Below are 21,531 nucleotides of genomic sequence, written 5' to 3' on the forward strand. Positions count from 1 at the left end.
TAAAATCAGAAATTCAAGTATTATATAAGAAAAGATGTAAAAACAATAAAGGAGAATCTGAGGTATATAATAAGAATTGAATATAAATAGAATTTAATTTTGGTGTGCCTGTAGACCACTAATTAAAATATAAAATAAAAATGAATTTTATATTAATTATTATGACAGGTAACAAAATCTTCAATATAATGATTTATGATCGAATGATAGTATAAAATAAAATATTTTATACTGTTAATATATTTAAATTAAATTTATATAAATATAAATTATATACAAATAAATTTTTTTTTCCAATAACAATAAATGTGACAACAGTAATAATAATTATTAAAAATAAATAAATAAATATGAATTATAAAATATCATAAATAAAAATATTTGTATCTTATTTTCTTTTTATATGTTTTTAATTAATGAATAAACATAAAAGAATGAGTTAATAAGATGAAATTATCTTATTTTTTAGTTCACTAAAAATGAATATATATATATATATATATATATATATATATTAAATTTAACCATTCATCTCTATAGTTTGACCATTTATAGACCTATAGATGATAAAAATAAAATTAAATATATGTTTGAATTGATTTATTTTATATTTAAAATAACTTATAAAAACGTGCCACAATCTAGTCACTTAAAAAAAATATTAATATTTATTTATAACAATAATGTCACCATAATAATAAGAGGTGATACAATTTTTTAATAAATTGAATTTTTTTTATCACAATTAAGACTTTAAATTTCAGGAGACAAAAGAAGAATTAAAGTGAGAAAAAAAAGTATGACATATCACACATGCATATATAAAATATATTAAAATGTAATGAGAATAATACAAAAAAATTATATTTACATATGTTAAGATTTAATAAATTTATATATAATATTCTTTGGCATTGTTTATTTAATTATATAAATAATTTAAAAATTATTAATAAAAAATATTTAACATTTATATATTTATTTATCTACTGTATTTTAAATAATATTAATGGCACGCATCTTTGACGACGTTGAAAGCAAAACAATTTCGAGAGGATAAATACAAAAAATAAAATAAAAATGCACACAAAAACATCAGCCAAATAGTGTCAATGGCAGAATGATTTGTAGTGTTGGCTGGCGGATTAGATAGGCATCAGCTCCAAGACTCCAATATATATAAAATTATCAATTATTTTGGTGAATATTAAGAGGTCATAAACCAAATATTCTAAGTTTATGACAAATATTTTGGTCCGGTTGTTTGCATTTATAAACTAGTTTAATTAAAATATACCATTTCTATTTTTTTAATCTGTCAAATCGTTTAATTTTTTCTTATTTATTTATTATTTTTAAAAACTGAAGAAAACATTAATTACATTATTGTTGTAAAATCAATATAATCAATCAACAACAGAAATAAAAGGATATAACAAAAAATTATACAATGTTTTCTAATAAAAGCGAGAACATTAAATTTAGTTTTTAAGTATGGTCTCAATTCCTAAAATGATAGATATTTAGAAACAGAAAGAATAGATTTTAAAAGTAATTATAAGTATATAACTTACCAAAAAATAATAAAACTTAACAAACATTTATTTATTTTTATTATAAATGAAAATAATTTTATAAATTCAAATAAACAAGTACTTGGTATTTTTATTATAAATGACTGCTAAATAATTTAGATAAAATGACATGGAAGTGTTCAAGTAATGGTCCAAAGTTTTTTGTTTCAAAATGAATGCATGCTAAAAGTCTAATATGACTCACAATAATTGCAATAAAAAGAAGAAAGACAATGACTTACAGTAATATTCATAAATGACCATAAAGATAAAATTTTAAAACACTTAATAAACCTTAAAATTGAACAGCTGCATTGATATAACCGCTGCAATGGTGAGAACAATTGGATTAACTTAATAAAACGGTTGAGATTAGGATCAAATTAAGTGTCGGTTCTTTGTGCTGATCGAATGTCATTCTCTTTGGGCGTCAAATTAAGTGGAGATGGCAAGTTAAAGAAACAAAGGTACTAAACAAATAGATAAATTATCTTGTCTTGCCCTCAATTTTGAATCAGATAAATTATCGACAACAATTTTCTTCCCGTAAGTAGAATGTATCCAAACAAGTTATATGATCAATATAGGAACGCTGTTGGATCTGGGTTGAATATACTAACAACTCCACATATTAGATTTAATATAAAATCAAATCATTTACACAATAAAGTAATAATTAAAAAAAAACAAATTAGATTAAATAATGTTCATGTTCTCAATCAAAATTCATTAATTCCATTAACGAAGTTCAAATTCCATAATTTATAATTTACAAAGCGAAACGAAGTTATTTCTTGCAAGTTACAGCTGTGATGTTTATGCAACAAGAAGACCAACATGTTAGCACATAGCAGTCTTAGTTTTTCATTACCAAATAATGGAATAATAATAAAGAGATTAAGCAAAGGTGTGTAGCAATCACGGTGCTGTTACATAGATCTTCGATCACTTCGCATAATCTTTATCCGTTTCATCAATTTGATCTAACCTCATGTGGCACGTTCTTTGGCGTCTCAATTCACAACGCAAAATAACAAGTAGTTAATAATTTGGCTTTCATTAAACAGAAGTTACCATGAGACTACGAGCGTTGATGATTTTCAACAAGCTATGGATTATGCTTTAAAAACATTATTACACAGCTGTTAACAACGATAATATCATGTAATAATGCAACGATTTTACTTGACAATTTGATGTCAACCTCAGTCGTCGAAAGTTTTGCACTCAATAGTTTCGGGGTTATCCTTGCAGTAATTCTCAAGCGGGTCGGAATCCTTTTCCTTTTGCTTGTCCCTAGCATGGCTGGCCGCTGCGCTCAGCTCCTCGACCTCGTCCCACGCCGCCACGCACTCGCCGCTAGTAGGGTCTCCAGCGCAAGCTTCTTGCGCGTTCTTTATGCTCTCTTCAACCTTCTCCGATATACTCTCCGGCACAGCCCGAACGGGTCGGATCGTTACCATCCGACCCGATCTAATAATAATTGCGGGCCCGCCTGGGCTTGGTGGAAGTGAAAACTTGATGGGCTGGGCATTCTGCAGTGAGCCCGATGCCTTGAAGAAGACCTTGGGGCTTGAAACGCTCACACCAGCCATCGTTGCCATTTTTTTCTTCTGTTTCCTCTTTTTTGCCTTCTTCTGTGTTGGGGTTTTGTAATGGTGTCTAAGCAAGAAACAGAATCAGAATGGGAACATTATAATTGAGGTTGGCGAGGATTGTGTTCACATATTTCTTATCTTGTTCCAACCAATTATTATTTTCCACGTAGAATTTACTAAGATTTTTCGGACAGCCGCATTCGTATCTTATATTTTATCTCTATATATATACTGCTGCTTTTTGTCTTGTTATTCAAAGTTTGCAATCTAGATAAGCCTATATTTGTTTCCTTTATTCACATTCATCTTTTTATTTTTTCTAATAGGAACTGATGTTTAGTGCGAGATGTTAGACGTGCATTAGCTGTGATTACATTTGATTAATTTTAATTATGGAGAGATGGTTAAGTGTTTATTGGTAAATTTGGTAGAGAAATCGCCTGTTCGAACTGCGAAGCAAGATATATCATATATCATAGACCATTTCATATTTCCGTCTTTCTATTGTTCCCCCGTACCCATTTTGATCTTCAATTATTTATTTTCCTATATATTTTTCTAATACAATTGTGCTGAAATTTCATCAGCTTAATAATAATAATAATAATATTTTTTAAAATAAAAGTATCTAGGATTAGATATCCTTTAAAGAAATTTAAAAATGTAAAAAACAATTAAAAGCTATGTTAACAAATAATTATGTAACCAAACATTAAAAACTTATTTTAGAACAAGGATATCTCGCGAAGTGAGAATTAACCATTGCCCAACGTCTTACGCACTTTTTTTCTAAGCCCAACATGAAGAGCAAATATCTGGCTTAGAAAAAACGCTTCGTCGTAAAAAAAGAACACCCTATTATTATTAACTATAAATGTGAAAATCTAGCCCATCAAGACATCTTAGCGACAAGGAAGGACTGATTTCATTTGGATGAAACGAGAAGTCAAGTTTTAATATCTACGATGTAAATAAAAAGTTGCACACTTTTTTTTAATATAATTTTTTATATGTATTTGAACAGTATTCTATGAGATTCAGTGTGGATAAGCATTTTCATAGTATCGTTTTCCATCACTATTTATCAAGAAACCAAATATGGGTGTATATATATAAGAACGGAAAAACATGTGAGGGAGGAATTGACAATTGAATAAATCTTATCGTGTATCAGCATATATTTCGCAACAGTATAATGTATTTTTAATTTTAGATATCATTAAAATTATAAATAATAGTAAAAAAACATGACAACATTGTTAATATCAAATTAGTAAAAAAGTAAAGCAAAATAAGAAGCGTTCTTATTGTCAAAAGTGAATACTTCATTTTATTTGATAAAAGTTTTTTATGTAGAAAAAGTTAAAAGTAAGAAAATAAAAAAAGAAATGAATCAAATAAATATTTGTGAGTGACACCATTCAACGGGGGTCTATTTGACACTATTGGCGACTTACTTAGCAACAGTGGCATTGGATATACCGAAAGGAAGGGAGAAAATATCGAGAAGGAATAGAATTTTAATATTATCAATGATGCGACTTCACAAACTGTACCATCGCCTCACTCTTCTTCCCTTTTCTCCGTTATCGCTCCCATCGACTCCTTCTCTTCTCCCTCTTGCTCCTCCCCTGCGCCTCACGCTCCGTCACGGAACCGCCGCAAACTTCACTTTCATGGCTACGTCGCGGTTGCGCAATTTAGCACCTATCGCTGCTGCGTCGTCTGAAGACGGCGCTGGCAGTGCTTCCAATGGCTCTGTCTCTTCCTCTGCTACCGCCGCTACTTCCTTTGATTACGAAGGTTAGCTCACGATGCATTTTTTTTACTTCTGTTTCCACGGTTATCCAGCAAAATTATCACTAAGCATTTAGATTTTGGAAGCTTCAAGTATTGATGATTTTGTTGATCGTTTAGCGCATATTCTCACGGTTGATCGATCAGAGAGTAAAGTTTCGACTTTATTAATTTTGCGCTTCTTCACTCGATTATCTTTCCGATTCTTTGAAAATTCGATTCTAGTATTCGTTGTCTACGTAATTGAGTAACCGGTGGCTACTACACCAAACTCTTTTTAAAATAGTTAAAATCTCAGACATCAGTTTTATACTTCAAATTTACAATTTTGGAGAGGGATGGGAAGAGAAGAGAAGAGAGAGAAGTATTGGATATGACCGGTGGGCATGTGATGGAAAGAGATAAAGAGAAAAATGAATTATAAAAGGTGTTGTAAAAATTTGTTTTAAGTGTATCCTTACTCTAAAGTTGAAGTTCCTGAAAAGTTTGGCTCATGAATCGCAGAGATTCCCTTCATTTTCTGTCATATTCTCCTTAGTTCATCATGTATTTTGAGCCTTAGACTTTCTGCATATAGTATTTTGTGGATCTGGTTAGATTACATTACTGGTTCTAGTTTTTGACATTTATTTTGATTGATCAATGTTAGATGAGTCAACTTCAGGAGTAAGTTATCGTGTTCCGCCACCTGAGATCAAGGATATTGTTGATGCTCCACCTGTTCCTGCATTATCATTTTCACCACTTAGGGACAAAATTATTTTTCTCAAGCGAAGAGCTTTACCTCCACTAGCAGAATTAGCAAGGCCAGAGGAAAAGTTGGCTGGTATACGTATTGATGGAAAGTGCAATACTAGGAGTCGTATGTCATTCTACACTGGTATAGGGATCCATCAAATTCTTCCTGATGGTAAATTAGGGCCAGAGATTGAGGTGCATGGTTTCCCTGGTGGTGCCAAGATAAATTTTGTTACTTGGTCTCCTGATGGTTGCCATTTATCCTTCAGCATTCGTGTGAATGACGAGGACAATGATAGTGGTAAACTCACAATATGGATTGCAGATGTGGAAACAGGGCAAGCTAGACCTTTGTTTCAGTCACCTAATGTACATTTGAACACAGTTTTTGACAACTATGTTTGGGTAAATAACATCTCACTATTAGTTTGCACCATTCCATTATCTCGTGGAGCTCCACCAAAGAAACCTTTTGTTCCTGGTGGCCCAAAGATTCAATCTAATGAGGAAAAAAACATTATTCAAGTTAGAACATTCCAGGATTTGCTGAAGGATGAATATGATGAAGATTTGTTTGACTACTATGCCACCTCACAGCTTGTTTTAGCTTCTTTGGATGGTACTGCAAAGGAAATTGGCCCACCAGCTGTTTATACATCTATGGACCCTTCCCCAGATCGGAAGTACGTTTTGATTAGTTCAATTCACAGGCCATATTCTTTCATTGTACCTTGCGGAAGATTTCCAAAGAAGGTAGAGTTATGGAGTGCTGATGGAAAATTCATCAGGGAGCTCTGTGACTTACCCCTCGCGGAGGACATTCCAATTACATTCAACAGTGTGCGAAAAGGGATGCGCTCCATTAATTGGAGAGCTGATAAGCCATCAACACTTTACTGGTACAGATCAGAATTTTAATTTATATTTTCTGCTGGGGCATGTGCATTGTGAACTTTACAATTTACAATAATTTAATTTAACAAGCATTCATTTTTCTTTTTAATTTAGGCATTATAAATATGCAATTGTGATTCTTTTTAAAAACTGAAACTTCCAAAGGATATCTCTAGTAATGACTAAGCTTGCACTTAATAATAGCAATCATTTACGTCTATAGCTGAGTGTGCCTGTATTTATATGCACACATATTATCCACTTGAAGGGCATAACAAACAGGATGCATGAATTATATTAGTATGTAACTTTTTATTGTTATTTGAAAGTTTAATTATGACATATCCTGGATATTTTATACACACTCAGTGAGAGCGTACATTACATTCATAGCCTCCTCTCCAAATAAGATTCGCTGTTGGTTCTGCACGGTATATATTTGTGGTTGTGTGCTGATGGAATATCACGTTCATGCATTTAAAATATAGGTTTATGTTCATTTCTTTTACTAAAGAACACATATTGTAGGTCAATGTTGGATTACGTATGGTTGTTTTCTTCAACTAACTTCTTGCATTTTCTTTTCTATTTTATGAATAGTTTTTGAGTTTCTGATTTTCTCATCATATGCACTTCTATTAATTAGATGGTTCATCCTTTAATCAATTGATAAAATGCTGAAATTTCCCCCTTTATTTATATTGTTGGTTTTCTAGTCCCATTTGTATGTGGATTTGTTTAAATTGCTTCATTTGAGGTTTCTAGGGTAGAAACTCAAGATGGAGGTGATGCAAAGGTGGAAAATTCTCCTCGTGATATAATTTATACACAGCCTGCTGAACCACTGGAAGGTGAACAGCCAACAATATTTCACAAGCTTGATCTCCGCTATGGGTATGGATACAGTTTATTTTACATTGGTTTCTTCTCTTTATATTTATCTTATATCTACATGTCAGTGCATTGGCAATTACATATATGGACATTATTGGATATGTTTTCAATATCAGACATTGCTTCTTAGTATTTCAAATGTGCTTTTGACTGCCTAGATTTATAGCTGATACTGGTTCAATGCCAAGTCTTGACGTTCCATTTGTGCATCTGATGTTGTACTGGTATTAATACCTATTTATAGCCTCGATCGGAATGACCAAAATTTGGTTTGGTTTGCATACCACTTTCAGTCCAGACTCATAATCATTCTTGCAAAGAAGAGTTTGAGTTATTATTTGCTTTTAAGTCTATCCTAATGGCTTTAGCACCTAAGTAGCTGTTTTTTAATAAAATTCCTTACCATGTTACTATTAACCTTCTTTCTGTATGTCCCCTTTATTTTTGGTTGGGGGGGGGGGTGTTGAGAGATAAGGTGGAGTTGGTTGGACACAATCGTGTTGTCTTCTAAAATCTTGGTAGATGTTTTCCATATCTACAGAGGGATTTCTTGGTGTGATGATTCTCTAGCATTGGTATATGAATCTTGGTACAAAACACGGAAAATAAGAACATGGGTAGTCTCTCCTGGACTTGAAGATGTGACTCCACGCATCCTATTTGATCGATCTTCAGAAGATGTGTACTCTGATCCTGGCTCTCCTATGATGCGGAGAACTCAAGATGGGACATATATTATTGCCAGGATAAAGAAGGAAAGTGATGAAGAAAGATATATCATACTGAATGGAATTGGTGCTACTCCAGAAGGGAACATCCCATTCCTTGATCTGTTTGACATGTACGTGTTTTAAATTGCTTGTTTTCTGTTTTTTCTCACAGATTCTCTTCATGATATGATGGTTTGAATCAAATTGTTACAGAAATACAGGTAATAAGGAGCGAATATGGGAGAGCAATAAGGAAAAGTATTATGAGACTGTTGTTGCTCTAATGTCTGATAAAGAAGAAGGGGATTTGCATTTAGATAAGCTGAAATTACTGAATTCAAAGGAATCAAAAACTGAAAACACCCAATATTACTTTGTTAGCTGGCCAGATAAAAAAATAGTTCAGATTACAGATTTCCCTCATCCATATCCTCAGCTTGCATCATTGCAGAAAGAGATGATAAGGTATCAAAGAAAAGATGGGGTTCAACTTACTGCTACATTATACCTGCCACCGGGTTACAATCCATCAATAGATGGTCCTTTGCCATGTCTGGTTTGGTCTTACCCAGGAGAATTTAAGAGCAAAGATGCTGCTGGACAAGTTCGTGGTTCTCCAAATGAATTTGCTGGGATAGGACCCACATCAGCCCTTCTTTGGTTGGCTAGGAGGTATCAAATATAGGAGTTGTTTGGCAATTTCTGATTTGGTGTTATTTTACTCGGTTCTCTGTTCCTCATTCAATATATTTTGTGACAAATAAGCTGAACTATTCAACTATGTAGGTTTGCAATTCTATCTGGGCCTACCATTCCTATTATTGGTGAGGGTGATGAAGAGGCAAATGATAGGTAAATTAATAATGATATTGTATAGCTGTGGGGTCTTTACCATTTACTTATCATTAAATAATTGTTCTTGAGCACCATGAGTAGTCTCACCATCTCCATTCTCATTTCCCTTCAAATTGGAGTTTCAAATATTTGGACTTGTGAGGCTTCGGTTTCTTTTGTTCTATTCTCTTCAGCATGTTCAAATTTTGTTGTGAAGTAATCATGCCAGATAACTAATAATGATTTGTGTTAATCTGATATAAACCAAATATCTACAATCCATGCAGGTATGTAGAGCAATTAGTTGCAAGTGCAGAGGCTGCTGTGGATGAAGTTATCCGGCGTGGGGTAAGCTTTACTTTTACTGTATGGAATATATAAAGTTGCCAATCCAATTGAAATATGAAAGACACAAGCGTTTCTGAGTTGTCGCTAATCACATCTAGGTAGCCCATCCAAAGAAAATAGCTGTTGGTGGGCATTCCTATGGTGCATTCATGACTGCCAACCTCCTGGCACATGCACCTCATCTTTTCTGCTGTGGAATTGCCCGGTCTGGTGCTTACAACAGAACGCTTACACCTTTTGGTTTCCAGGTACTTCCCATAACGGCTTGGATTTTTTAGCTTCCATTGGCTAAGTAATTCCCATAAATTGTCTTTCTTTTATCCTACAGTTCCTTTTAATCTGCTTTCACAACTTTTTATTTGAACTGTATGTTACCTTATGAGTGTATATTAGAAACAAAGGTCTTACATCTTTCTCCACTTCCTTCTCTAGAATGAAGACAGAACTCTTTGGGAGGCGACTAATACTTATGTAGAGATGAGTCCTTTTATTTCAGCTAATAAAATTAAGAAGCCCATCTTGCTTATCCATGGGGAAGAGGATAATAATCCAGGAACATTAACTATGCAGGTAAGAGAGGAATTCCCACCTGTGCTATTCTCATAAGCTCTTATTAATTAATTGACTATTGCAGTATTTTGGGAAACACGAATAAATACTCCTGGAGTCTTACTTTAGCCAATTGGTTGCTGCTTCTACCTTTTGCCTTGCTGTGCAGTCAGACAGGTTTTTCAATGCTCTGAAAGGTCATGGTGCTCTTTGTCGGCTAGTGATTTTGCCTCATGAGAGTCACGGTTATAGTGCCAGAGAAAGCATCATGCATGTCCTTTGGGAAACAGATAGATGGCTGCATAAATACTGTGTGTCAAACGGTTCTGATGCTGGAGAAGATCATGCTTCTGGCACAGTCAAAGAATATGCTGGCCAAGGAACTACAGATGCTGAAAGCAAAGTGGTTGCAACTAGTGGAGGTGGCAGCGGAGAGGTGTCTGAATTTGAGTTTGAAGAATTTCATTCTCTGCCAAGGTCATCCTTGTGGTAAACTCTTCATCCTTTAAATTTTAACACCATATAAAGCACCTTCGACTGAAAGTTAACTATTTCTTGATAATGGTAAGTTTGCTAACAGTAAATCCCTGTATAGCATGGACATATTCTTGTTAGCTTGTGAAGAATAGTAGGTAAGCATGCCTACCTGCTGCTATTTTATTTTTTAAATGTAATTCTGGCATTTCACGGTGGACCTTTAGCAACCATTATAGTAAGAAATGAATGATTCTTACTGGGCATTTTCTCCATGACATTATTTTTTACCTTGAACTTTTAATGATGTAGAAGAATTATCTGATCTTTGACTGCCAAGAGCTAGAATAAAAGCATTCAAATGATGCATGTGGAAGACAGCAGCAATATGCCCTTCACTGTGAGAATAGAACACGTTCAAGTTGACGAGGATTACTTATACCGCAAGTGTTGGATATCAAATGCACTCCATGATGTCAAAGAGACCTTTAAAAACTATTATAGCAATAATTGCATTCCTGGGTGCGGTGGCAAGTTGCCAAAATATGGTCATGAACCAGGACGATTCATCTATTGCACGTGCTTTCAGAAGGGTCCTCAGCGGCTAAGCTGAGTTATTTGGCAAAGCAATTTAATTATTTGAGGAATAACCAAACTACTACTTATTCTACCTATGCAGTTTGGGCTTGCTTCTGATCTTGCCTTCCTAATTGTGGAGTTGTGATTCTTTTAACTGCATCTGCAATTGTATTCTGACGGCGGATCTAGAAGCTTGGCATGATATTTGACTACAATAAACGCTGCATATTTTTGCGGGGCAAGTCTGACAAATTCAACATTTTCCCATAAAACTTGAGAAATTAGGCTTGATAAATATAACTTTATGACGCGCCTACAGAAATCTCTTATAAAAGTGCTGATTTGAATTTTCTTGATCGTGGAATATTTGGTTTAAAATATTTAAGGTCATTTTTGTTTCAGAAAACTGTTTATTTTATTTGTCTTCTGTCTATAAAATAAAACTTTTATTAAAAAAATTACGAAATTGAGAAATATTATTTTCATTTTTTATTCAAATATTTAAAAGAACAAAATTTAGATGTAGTATTTTAAGTATTCATAATTATTTTAATCAAAATTTAACATCTACCTAGATAAAAAGGAAGTTAATGACACATTTTTACAATCATTTGTGAAAACAGAAAAGCAAAAAGAATACTTCTCTCAAGTCAAACAAATTCTTAAACTTTTGTAAGGTATTGAAAAATAATTTATTTTACGCGAAGTAACAATATTCATGAACAGGATACGATTTGGTAGGAAATGCTAGTTCAACAATCCAACGTGATTTCGCCGCTGAAATTTCAATTTACGTACAACGTACGTGCGAATTTCTACTAGGACATAATTCGTCAGTGCTTCACATATATTTTCTCTTTTGTACGGAAATTTGCATTTGTAATTTCAACAGAAACACCTGACTTAATATTTCTCTCATTGAATCCTTCAGAAGCACTTTATTTAGTTGTAAAAAAAAGTTTAAATCAGCAGAGAAAAGAATACTGAAAACATCAGTTGTGCAGCTAGAAGAAAATAACTTCGCAGTTAAAAACAATAAAATACAGCTTTATGAACTTTCTTTCGGTCAACAATAATATAGACCGCAATTTAGTGCAAGAAACTTATTCCTCAAGAGCCATTTGAACAAAGAAAAAATGTATAAAAATGGAGAGCCTAGCCTCAAAACATGACCATTTTTATTTTTCCTCCGCAATAACACTAATCTCACCTTTTTCCAGCAAATCATAAAATGTCCTGACCTTTTTCTGTTCATTCCAGTGATGCATCTTCCAGACACTGCCAGCAGCTATGCCAAGTACTATTCCAATACATATCTCCTTCACAACACTTGGTCCTTTCAAAGTAGCATGAGCAATCCTAGGACCAGCCATTTGCTTCACTGTCTATAAGCTTGTCAAGTCTACAAGTTACAAAACACTGGCCGATTAAATATAAAGCTGAGATGCAGTTCAAACTTTCCCAACAATCAAACTGATGGTAAAGGAACGCATGGAGAGCAAAGGGAAGGGCAAGGGGGAGGAAAGATACTTAAATTATTGTTAGGCAGTTTTTCTCTGATCATTAACGAAGATTGCCATTCCCCCACGTTCACCCCCAAGACAAAGAAGGAAGAAAATAAATATAAGAGTAGTTGCATGATTAGAATAGCTTATTTTTTAAAAATTATTTCTAAATTTTTAGATTTTGTTCAAGAAACTGACAAAAAAAATTAAAAATAAATTGAACCAAGCACGTGTTAGGCCATGAGGGTACTGCGGTGGGAGTGAATAATGTAAAAATAGAATTGCTCAGTAAAAATAACAATTAGATTTCACTTACCTATTTAGTTTGAGAAAATATATTTTTTCGCCAATAATTACAAAAGAGTTACAGCTTTATGGTTTTTAACACAAATCCTTAAATATGAAAAAACAAAATAACATAAATTGCAATTTTTATAATTATTGCAATATGAATGAATGAATCTAATCATAGGAATTGACGTCAGATTGAGGCCACTAATCAATAACAAGCTGAGAGAGGAAATAAATACATAAATCCTTTTTCTATATCATTCATACTGACAGCCGTATTAAAACAAACACTTCCTCCGCAATCAAAACCAGCTGCGCGTCCAAGAAATTGTCATTAAAACTAGGCAATGAAATGGAAGTTATGGCAATGCATCCTCTAAGGCAAGCTTTATCCTTGGTCCACTCGTTCATACGGACCAAAGTACCAGTTCGATAAAGCCCATTTTGGTTGCAAAATTTTCTTAAATCATTAGATAAAAGGAACCTAAAATTCTAACGTGGCCGCAAATTAACCATTAGTTTTCCAAAAAAATGTCGTAAATCAAAGAAATCAACTGCAGAAACAATCCAAACAGTGAGCGAGGAAATTAATCCCAGTTGATAAATCGATCGATAACCTACCATTACAACTAGGAATTGAAGATCCAATATTAATCTTGTAGCGAAATTAGAGGACTCACCAGAGGTTGTGACTCGGGATCCGTTCCTCACTACGTTTCTCGTTGGTGCTTGGGAAGGACGGTATATACACTTTGGAAGGAGGCCCATCAGCCCAACCCAAATCCATTTGGGCCCAAATATGCAAGCGTTAATAAAGGAAAAATGTGAGAAAGGTTGATCTACGCGGACAAACTGGTTTGAAGGTGTAAATAAGGCTTTAAATCATGGTATAGACTTGTACTAAGTACGATTAAAGACTAATTTAAGGTATCTTAAGCAATAATAATAATAATAATAATAATAACTTAAGTGGGACACGAGGGAGAGAGAGGAGATACCGTTTCAGTCAAGATGGAAGCAGGTAAATTTGGACTGTATAGTTCTAATTGATAAATTGATCGTTTAGCTTAATTTTATTTTATAAACAAAACATAATTTATGAGTTAGTATATTGGTTCATGTTTTATTTACTTATTTATATACTCATGGTTAAGTATATTAATTTAAATAGTTTATTTAATGAAATTACATTGGGAGTTTTAAAGATATTTTAAATCTTGAAAATACTTTTATTATTTTAAAATATTGTTTTGAAAATATAATTAGGTCGAAACTCAATTCATTAATTAGTTTGTCAGCTTAATTCATCAATCATATGAGCTACTTAAATTGAAAATTTAACACATTCGATAAATAAATAGAACTTGAGTCAAGTATAATTAAATTCATTTAATTTGTGTATGAAAGTTAGGAGTGTATCACCCTTCACGTACCGGTGTATAGACTAGCATCCTTTGTATTTTTATTAAAAATATTTTATAAAAAAATATATAATTATTAGATTGAAATTATAAAAATACAATAATTTTTTAAAATAAAATTTTAATATTATTAATTAATTATCCTCGAATTGAAGTTATTAAAAATCTTTTATTTAAACTAAAAAACTGACTTTTTTATTGTTAATAATAGTATTTTTTATTTTTTTAAATATAATTAATAAATTATTCAAAAAAATATTTCACCTATTTTCTCTCTCATTATATTTTTATAATTTTTTATTATTAATATATATGCAAGAGTGTAAATTTTTGTTATAGATAAAATATATATTATTAAAAAGAATTTTTAAAAAAATCAAAATTTATATACACATAGCAAAAAAAAAGTAACACAGAAAAATAATGCAAGAGTGCAAGTTACCATCTTTAAGCATAATCACGTAATTTTTGTAATATTCTTTTTCCTTCTACGTATGAATAATGTAACGATGACATGCCATTGTCACGATCTATATTCTTCAGGCAAATTTGAGCAGCAGGTGTTTGTATCATTTGAGATGATAATTAAATACTCTTAAACTGTGTAAGGGAGAAATTAAACCATTGAAAATTATGAATTTATAGTTATATAATTAACTAAAAATATATTAAAAGATTAAAAAATATTTAACATTCTATTAATATAATATTACAGTTAAATACGTTATAAGTTCATAATACCCAACAGACTAAGTGAAAAAATATTGTTGAAAATTTTAGAAAACAAAAAAACTTTACTATTCAGTATTTACAATTTGCTTGACAACAAAGAAAAGGAAAGGTGTACTTTTAATCCAAATAAAAATATTGTTAGTCAAAATTAATTATTAGTCAACATTGATGGCTCAATTTTTCCGCTTGATAGGCACCTTCCAATGATTTGTCAAATTGCTACAGTCGCTTGGTAGGCACCGTCCATGATTTGTCAAATTGCTACAGTCAACATTGAAAAAATAACGAGTTACTGTAGCAATTTTTTGCCTATAAAAGGCAATGAATTACGAAAGGTCGAGATACGGAAATCGATCATTCACTGATCAGAAGAAGAAATTTGAGAGTGTTATTTTGTAGCTCTTATTCCATTCTGAGAGAGTATTTATTGAGAGAAAAAATAGAGTGATTTATTACTCTTTGTCCTCATAATTTTAGAGGACTTTTTGTACTCTCTCTTTTACATAGTAGAATCATTTTGCTCGTCGTTGTCCGTGGGTTTTTTCTCCGATTTGGAGTTTTTCCCACGTTAAAATTTTGTCTCCATTATTCTCTTACTTCTCTTTATTTCCAATTAAATTCGATCCAGTCTTCCGCATTGAGTTGATACCCCTAACAAGTGGTATCAGAGCAATTATTTAATTGGAAATGTCTACTGTTACAAAATTTGACATTGAGAAGTTTGATGGCAAGATTAGCTTTTCTATTTGGAAAGTCCAAATGAGAGCCGTTCTCACTCAGAACGGATTAAAGAAAGTTTTAGATGGAAAGTTAAAAAAATCGGCTTCCATGACCGATGAGCAATGGGATGAGTTGGATGAAAAGGCGCTTTCAGCAATCCAACTTTGCTTGTCCAAGGAGGTTCTACGTGAAGTGGCCGATGTAACCACCGCTGCGGAATTGTGGTTAAGGTTGGAAACTTTGTATATGACTAAAAGCCTCGCCAACAAGCTTCGTCTCAAGGAGCGATTATATACGTTCTGTATGATAGAAGGTACTCCCATTCAATCTCATCTTGACGAGTTTAATTCTATTATTATGGATCTACAAAATATCGATATTAAAATTGATGATGAAGATAAAGCTGTTTTGTTGGTTGTCACTTTACCTTCTACCTACAAACACTTCAAGGAAATTATGTTGTATGGTAATAATGACACCTTATCCTTTGAAGATGTTAAATCTAATTTATTATCCAAAGAAAAATTTGATCTTGAAATTCATTCTGAGGACAAGGGTGAGGGTCTAAGTGTTAGAGGTAGAACTTAAGTCAAAGGGAGTACTAGTCACAAAAAGAGTAGATCCAAATCTAGGGGACGAAAATCCAACACTACCTGTCGTTATTGCAAAAAATATGGGCATGCTATTTCTGATTGTTTTATCTTAAAGAAAAAAGAAGAAAATAAACAAAAGAAAGAAAAAGGTAAACAACCTGTTGAAGCTGCTAATATTGAGACTGATTCTGATGGAGATGTTATGGCATCTGTTGTCTCTTCTGACAAGAGAAGTAAAAATAAGTGGCTTCTTGACTCTGCATGCACATACCACACGTGTGCTTATAGGGATCTATTTACCACTTTTGAACCAATTAATGATGGTATTGTCTTAATGGCTAATGATACCCAATGCAAAGTTGAAGGAATAGGTACTATTCAGATCAAGGCTCATGATGGTGTTGTCAGGACTCTGACTAATGTTTGCTTTATTCCTGAATTAAAGCGGAATCTTATCTCTCTTGGCACCCTTGAATCTCTTGGGTGCAAGTTTTCATCTGAAAGTGGAGTCCTAAAGGTATCAAAAGGTGTCCTTATTTTGTTGAAAGGTAACCGAGTTGGTACTTTATATTTCTTGCAAGGTTCTGTTGTGACAGGTTCAGCAGCTGTATCTTCTTCTATGCTTGATAATGATGTCACCAAATTATGGCACATGCGCCTGGGCCATATGAGTGAAAAAGGCATGCATCTTTTGAGCAAGCAAGGTCTCCTTGGTAATCAAGGTATCAGTAAGTTGGAGTTTTGTGAACATTGTGTCTTTGGGAAACAGAAAAAAGTAAGCTTCTCTACTGCAACTCACCGTACAAAGGGTATTCTTGATTACATTCATTCTGATCTCTGGGGGCCTTCTAAACTTCCCTCTTATGGAGGACGCCGTTATATGATGACTATTATTGATGATTTTTCTCGCAAAGTTTGGGTTTATTTTCTCAGGTATAAAAATGAGACCTTCCCCACTTTTAAGAAGTGGAAAACTCTTGTTGAAACCCAGACAGGGAGAAAAATCAAGAAGCTCAGAACGGATAATGGATTAGAGTTCTGTGACGGTGAATTTAATGAGTTCTGCGCAAATCATGGAATTGCTAGACATAAAACCATTCCAAGAACACCCCAGCAAAATGGTGTTGCAGAACGAATGAACAGGACTCTACTTGAGAGAGCTCGTTGTATGCTCTCAAATGCTGGGTTATGGCATCGACGTGAATTTTGGGCCGAGGCAGTATCAACTGCTTGTTACTTGGTCAATCGTTCTCCACACTCGTCACTTAATTTGAAAATTCCAGAAGAAATTTGGTCAGGTAATCCTGTTAATTATTCCAATTTGAGAATCTTTGGATGTCCTGCTTATGCACATGTCAATGATGGCAAATTAGCTCCAAGAGCTGTCAAGTGCATATTTCTTGGTTATGCATCTGAATCTAAAGGATATCGTTTATGGAATCCTAAGTCACAAAAATTAATTCTCAGTAGAGATGTGACTTTTAATGAGGATGCTTTATTATCTTCTGGAAAACAAACTTCTGTGATTTCTTCTACTAGTACTAATAATCTGCAGGGTACTAGCGAGAAGGTGGAGTTGGAGTTGAAATCTACAACTCCTAATGTTGATGTTCCATCTTCTTTTATCGATGAGTCTAGCGCTGATATTTGTGATAATGATGATGTTGATGAGATTACCACTTCTCCAATTCAGCCGCAGGAAGAGGAGTATTCCATTGCCCAAAACAGATCAAGAAGGACGATTACTAAGCCAGCTAGATATGCAAATTATGCTTATGATGATAATTTAATTGCATATGCATTATCTGTTACACAAGAAATAAATAATGACATTGAACCAGCCAGTTATACTGAGGCTGTTTCTTGTGCTGATTCTTCAAAATGGCTAGTGGCTATGAATGAAGAAATTGAAAGTCTTCATAAGAATGGTACTTGGAGTTTAACAGAACTTCCCAAGGGCAAACGGCCTTTGAAATGCAAATGGGTCTATAAGAAGAAAGACGACATTTCCGGGGTTGAAGATCCTAGATGCAAGGCACGATTGGTTGTTAAAGGTTTCAGCCAAAAGGAAGGTATTGACTTTAATGAGATTTTCTCACCTGTTGTTCGTCATACCTCCATACGTGTTTTGCTTGCTTTTGTTGCTTTATTTGACTTGGAATTGGAGCAACTTGATGTTAAGACAGCTTTTCTGCATGGAGAGCTGGAAGAGGAAATTTATATGGAGCAACCTGAGGGATTTATTGTTTCTGGTAAGGAGCATCTTGTCTGCCGATTGAAGAAATCTTTATATGGACTCAAATAAGCTCTGAGACAATGGTATAAAAGGTTTGATTCCTTTATGATTGGGCAAGGTTATTGCAGAAGTCAATATGACGATTGTATTTATTTTCAAAAACTTCCTGATGAATCTTACATATACTTGTTACTATATGTTGATGATATGTTGATTGCATCACGTGACAAGTCTCTGATCAGAAAATTAAAAACTCAACTCAATAATGAGTTTGAGATGAAAGAATTGGGTGCAGCTAAGAAGATTCTTGGTATGGAGATTTGCAGGGATCGTCAAGCTGGTAAATTGTTCCTATCTCAACAAAAATACGTTGAGAAAGTGCTTGACAGGTTTAATATGTCTAATTGCAAACCTGTTTCTACTCCACTTGCTGCACATTTCAAGTTATCATCTGATCTTTGTCCTGAGACAGAGGAAAACATGGAGCGTATGTCACGCGTTCCTTATGCTAGTGCTGTTGGCAGTCTTATGTATGTTATGGTATGCACTAGACCTGATTTAGCATATGCCGTTAGCATGGTGAGTCGGTATATGCATAATCCTGGAAAGGATCATTGGAGTGCTGTAAAATGGATTTTTCAGTATCTCAAAGGTACTTCTGATATTGGCTTGGTATTCGATAGAAATCATGCAACAACTGAAGTTACAGGTTTTGTTGATTCGGATAATGGTGGCGATCTTGACAAAAGAAGATCTCTTTCTAGTTACATATTTACTCTCTATAACTGTGCTATTAGTTGGAAAGCTCAGCTTCAGTCTCTTCCATCATTGTCTACGACTGAAGCTGAATATGTTGCAACAACAGAGGGTGTGAAAGAGGCTCTTTGGCTTAAAGGTCTGATTAATGAACTTGGTCTTACACAGGATGTTCTTACTGTGTTTTGTGATAGTCAGAGTGCTATTTACTTAACCAAGAATAACCGCTATCATGATAGGACAAAACATATTGATGTGAGACATCATTTTATCCGAGAAATTGTCGCTAAGGGTGAAGTCGTGGTTCAGAAGATTCATACATCTGAGAATCCAGCTGATATGCTTACTAAGCCTCTTCCAAAAACCAAGTTCCAACATTGTTTGGACTTGGTTGGTCTTTACAGCACTTGAACACCCTTCGGGGTTTAAACGACGTCAAGCAATTTATCAAAATTGATCCAAGGTGGAGATTGTTAGTCAAAATTAATTGTTAGTCAACATTGATGGCTCAATTTTTTCGCTTGATAGGCACCGTCCAATGATTTGTCAAATTGCTACAGTCGCTTGGTAGGCACCGTCCATGATTTGTCAAATTGCTACAGTCAACATTGAAAAAATAACGAGTTACTGTAGCAGTTTTTTTCCTATAAAAGGCAATGAATTACGAAAGGTCGAGATACGGAAATCGATCATTCACTGATCAGAAGAAGAAATTTGAGAGTGTTATTTTGTAGCTCTTATTCCATTCTGAGAGAGTATTTATTGAGAGAAAAAATAGAGTGATTTATTACTCTTTGTCCTCATAATTTTAGAGGACTTTTTGTACTCTCTCTTTTACATAGTGGAATCATTTTGCTCGTCGTTATCCGTGGGTTTTTTCTCCGATTTAGAGTTTTTCCCACGTTAAAATTTTATCTCCATTATTCTCTTACTTCTCTTCCGCATTGAGTTGATACCCCCAACAAATATAAAGAATATTAATTTACGCATTAATAAAAATTAACAATCCTCATCCATACATGTATGAGCTGGGTAAGGATATATATTCCCATACGTTTTATCTTATTATTTGGGTAGGCGACTAAAATCTAAAAAGGATAAATAAAAATGTTAATTATATAAATAACTGTGCACTTCTTTTATAAATTAAAAAATGATTTTATAAAAGATTTTCTGAATAAAAAACGTTATAAAATATTATTAAATTCAAAGAGATTAGTTTAAAATTTAAGTTATATAATAAAATTTAAAATGAATGTATATCGATTTTGTGTGAATTTAATCTATGCCTACCTTAGCTGCAACGGAATTTAGAGCACGAGAATTCGTTGTCAATTCTACCAGAAGATGACACAATAAAACTGAAGAACGAAAGCCATTGGGAGTAAAATAACCTAAAGTACGTTGAATAATATATAGCATGAATTTAATTTTTATGACTAAATAGCTCCTTTTTTCAGGTGACGTAAAACTCTATTAAGTAGTTGCCGTACACAGCAAATGAAAAGCAAATCCAGATATACAGTACTCTTCCGCAAAATCATCTTGGCCTTGCAAGATACGCAAAAGAGACGACAGCTGTACATTGTGATTAAATATTTAAATGAGATATATTATTTTTATAATTCAATTTTTTTATTTCTTTTTGTTATAAAGAAAATTCTACAATTATTTAATATGGGGGGTACAAGGTGTTTTTATTAGTCTGATCTGGATGACCTGTAAAAGGGGTTCATCGCTTGGGTTTATTCTTATCTTAGTTTTAAAATAAAAATGGTGGGGCCCTTGGCTATAAATAAATCTACAAAACCTATGAATTCATATAAACGACTGAGAGTAAAGTTTCTCTCACATCAGGTTTGATACAATACTTTCTACGTTTCTTACTTAGGAATAGAATTACAATACTTTTTTAATAAGAATTTAATGTAATTTTTAGATAATTTTTTTAGATAAGTTATAATTTAAGAGTGGGTTAAATTTAATTTTTTTTACATATTATTAGAGCCTATTTAATTTTTTTTACAACTGTAGATGTTTAATCCTACAAATTTCGGATGTTCAGCCGAATGCTAGAAGAGCAATTTATATCATATGACATGCCTAAAGTTAATTGAAAGAATATAAAATATTTTCACAAAAAAATTTAAAACATAAAAAATTTAAACAAATTAAATTAAAGAAGTGAGATAAATATTAATTATTGGTAAATATTTAAATTAAAAAATGTTATCCATTCACTTTGTCGTATTTTTAATATCGTTAATATTTTTACAACGTTTTTTTGT

The 21,531-nt window shown here is 33.1% G+C and overlaps 3 protein-coding genes across 9 annotated transcripts; 1 reads left to right on the plus strand and 2 right to left on the minus strand.

Moving 5' to 3' along the window:
• Positions 1-2,615: 2,615 nt before the first annotated feature.
• Positions 2,616-3,364, minus strand: LOC113862918 (calvin cycle protein CP12-2, chloroplastic). The gene has a single exon (XM_027496214.1). The coding sequence runs from the start codon at positions 3,176-3,178 to the stop codon at positions 2,780-2,782; it is 399 nt and encodes a 132-aa protein (XP_027352015.1). The 5' UTR covers positions 3,179-3,364; the 3' UTR covers positions 2,616-2,779.
• A 1,242-nt stretch (positions 3,365-4,606) lies between these two features.
• On the plus strand, positions 4,607-12,065 carry LOC113863823 (probable glutamyl endopeptidase, chloroplastic). Of its 7 annotated transcripts, XR_003504563.1 has the most exons (12): positions 4,642-4,975; positions 5,619-6,606; positions 7,367-7,495; positions 8,037-8,336; positions 8,419-8,877; positions 8,992-9,057; positions 9,327-9,387; positions 9,486-9,635; positions 9,820-9,957; positions 10,106-10,425; positions 10,723-10,800; positions 10,858-11,081. XR_003504563.1 is itself a non-coding variant. In XM_027497551.1 (11 exons), coding segments are annotated over exons 1-11 (2,883 nt in total). In that variant the 5' UTR covers positions 4,607-4,704; the 3' UTR covers positions 10,724-11,388. The 7 variants fall into 7 exon arrangements, 6 of the variants coding, with proteins under 6 accessions (XP_027353352.1, XP_027353353.1, XP_027353351.1 ...); XM_027497551.1 differs by having other exon boundaries at positions 4,607-4,975; positions 10,723-11,388; XM_027497552.1 differs by having other exon boundaries at positions 4,623-4,975; positions 10,726-11,101.
• Positions 12,066-12,143: 78 nt separating this feature from the next.
• Positions 12,144-13,496, minus strand: LOC113863824 (cytochrome c oxidase subunit 5C-like). The gene is made up of 2 exons (XM_027497554.1): positions 13,466-13,496; positions 12,144-12,391 (listed from the first exon to the last, which is right to left on the minus strand). The coding sequence occupies exon 2, from the start codon at positions 12,360-12,362 to the stop codon at positions 12,168-12,170; it is 195 nt and encodes a 64-aa protein (XP_027353355.1). The 5' UTR covers positions 12,363-12,391; positions 13,466-13,496; the 3' UTR covers positions 12,144-12,167.
• Between the last annotated feature and the right edge of the window lie 8,035 nt (positions 13,497-21,531).

The sequence above is a fragment of the Abrus precatorius genome, unplaced genomic scaffold (assembly GCF_003935025.1).
Source record: "Abrus precatorius isolate BTA unplaced genomic scaffold, Abrus_2018 Scaffold3, whole genome shotgun sequence".
Taxonomy (NCBI): domain Eukaryota; kingdom Viridiplantae; phylum Streptophyta; class Magnoliopsida; order Fabales; family Fabaceae; genus Abrus; species Abrus precatorius.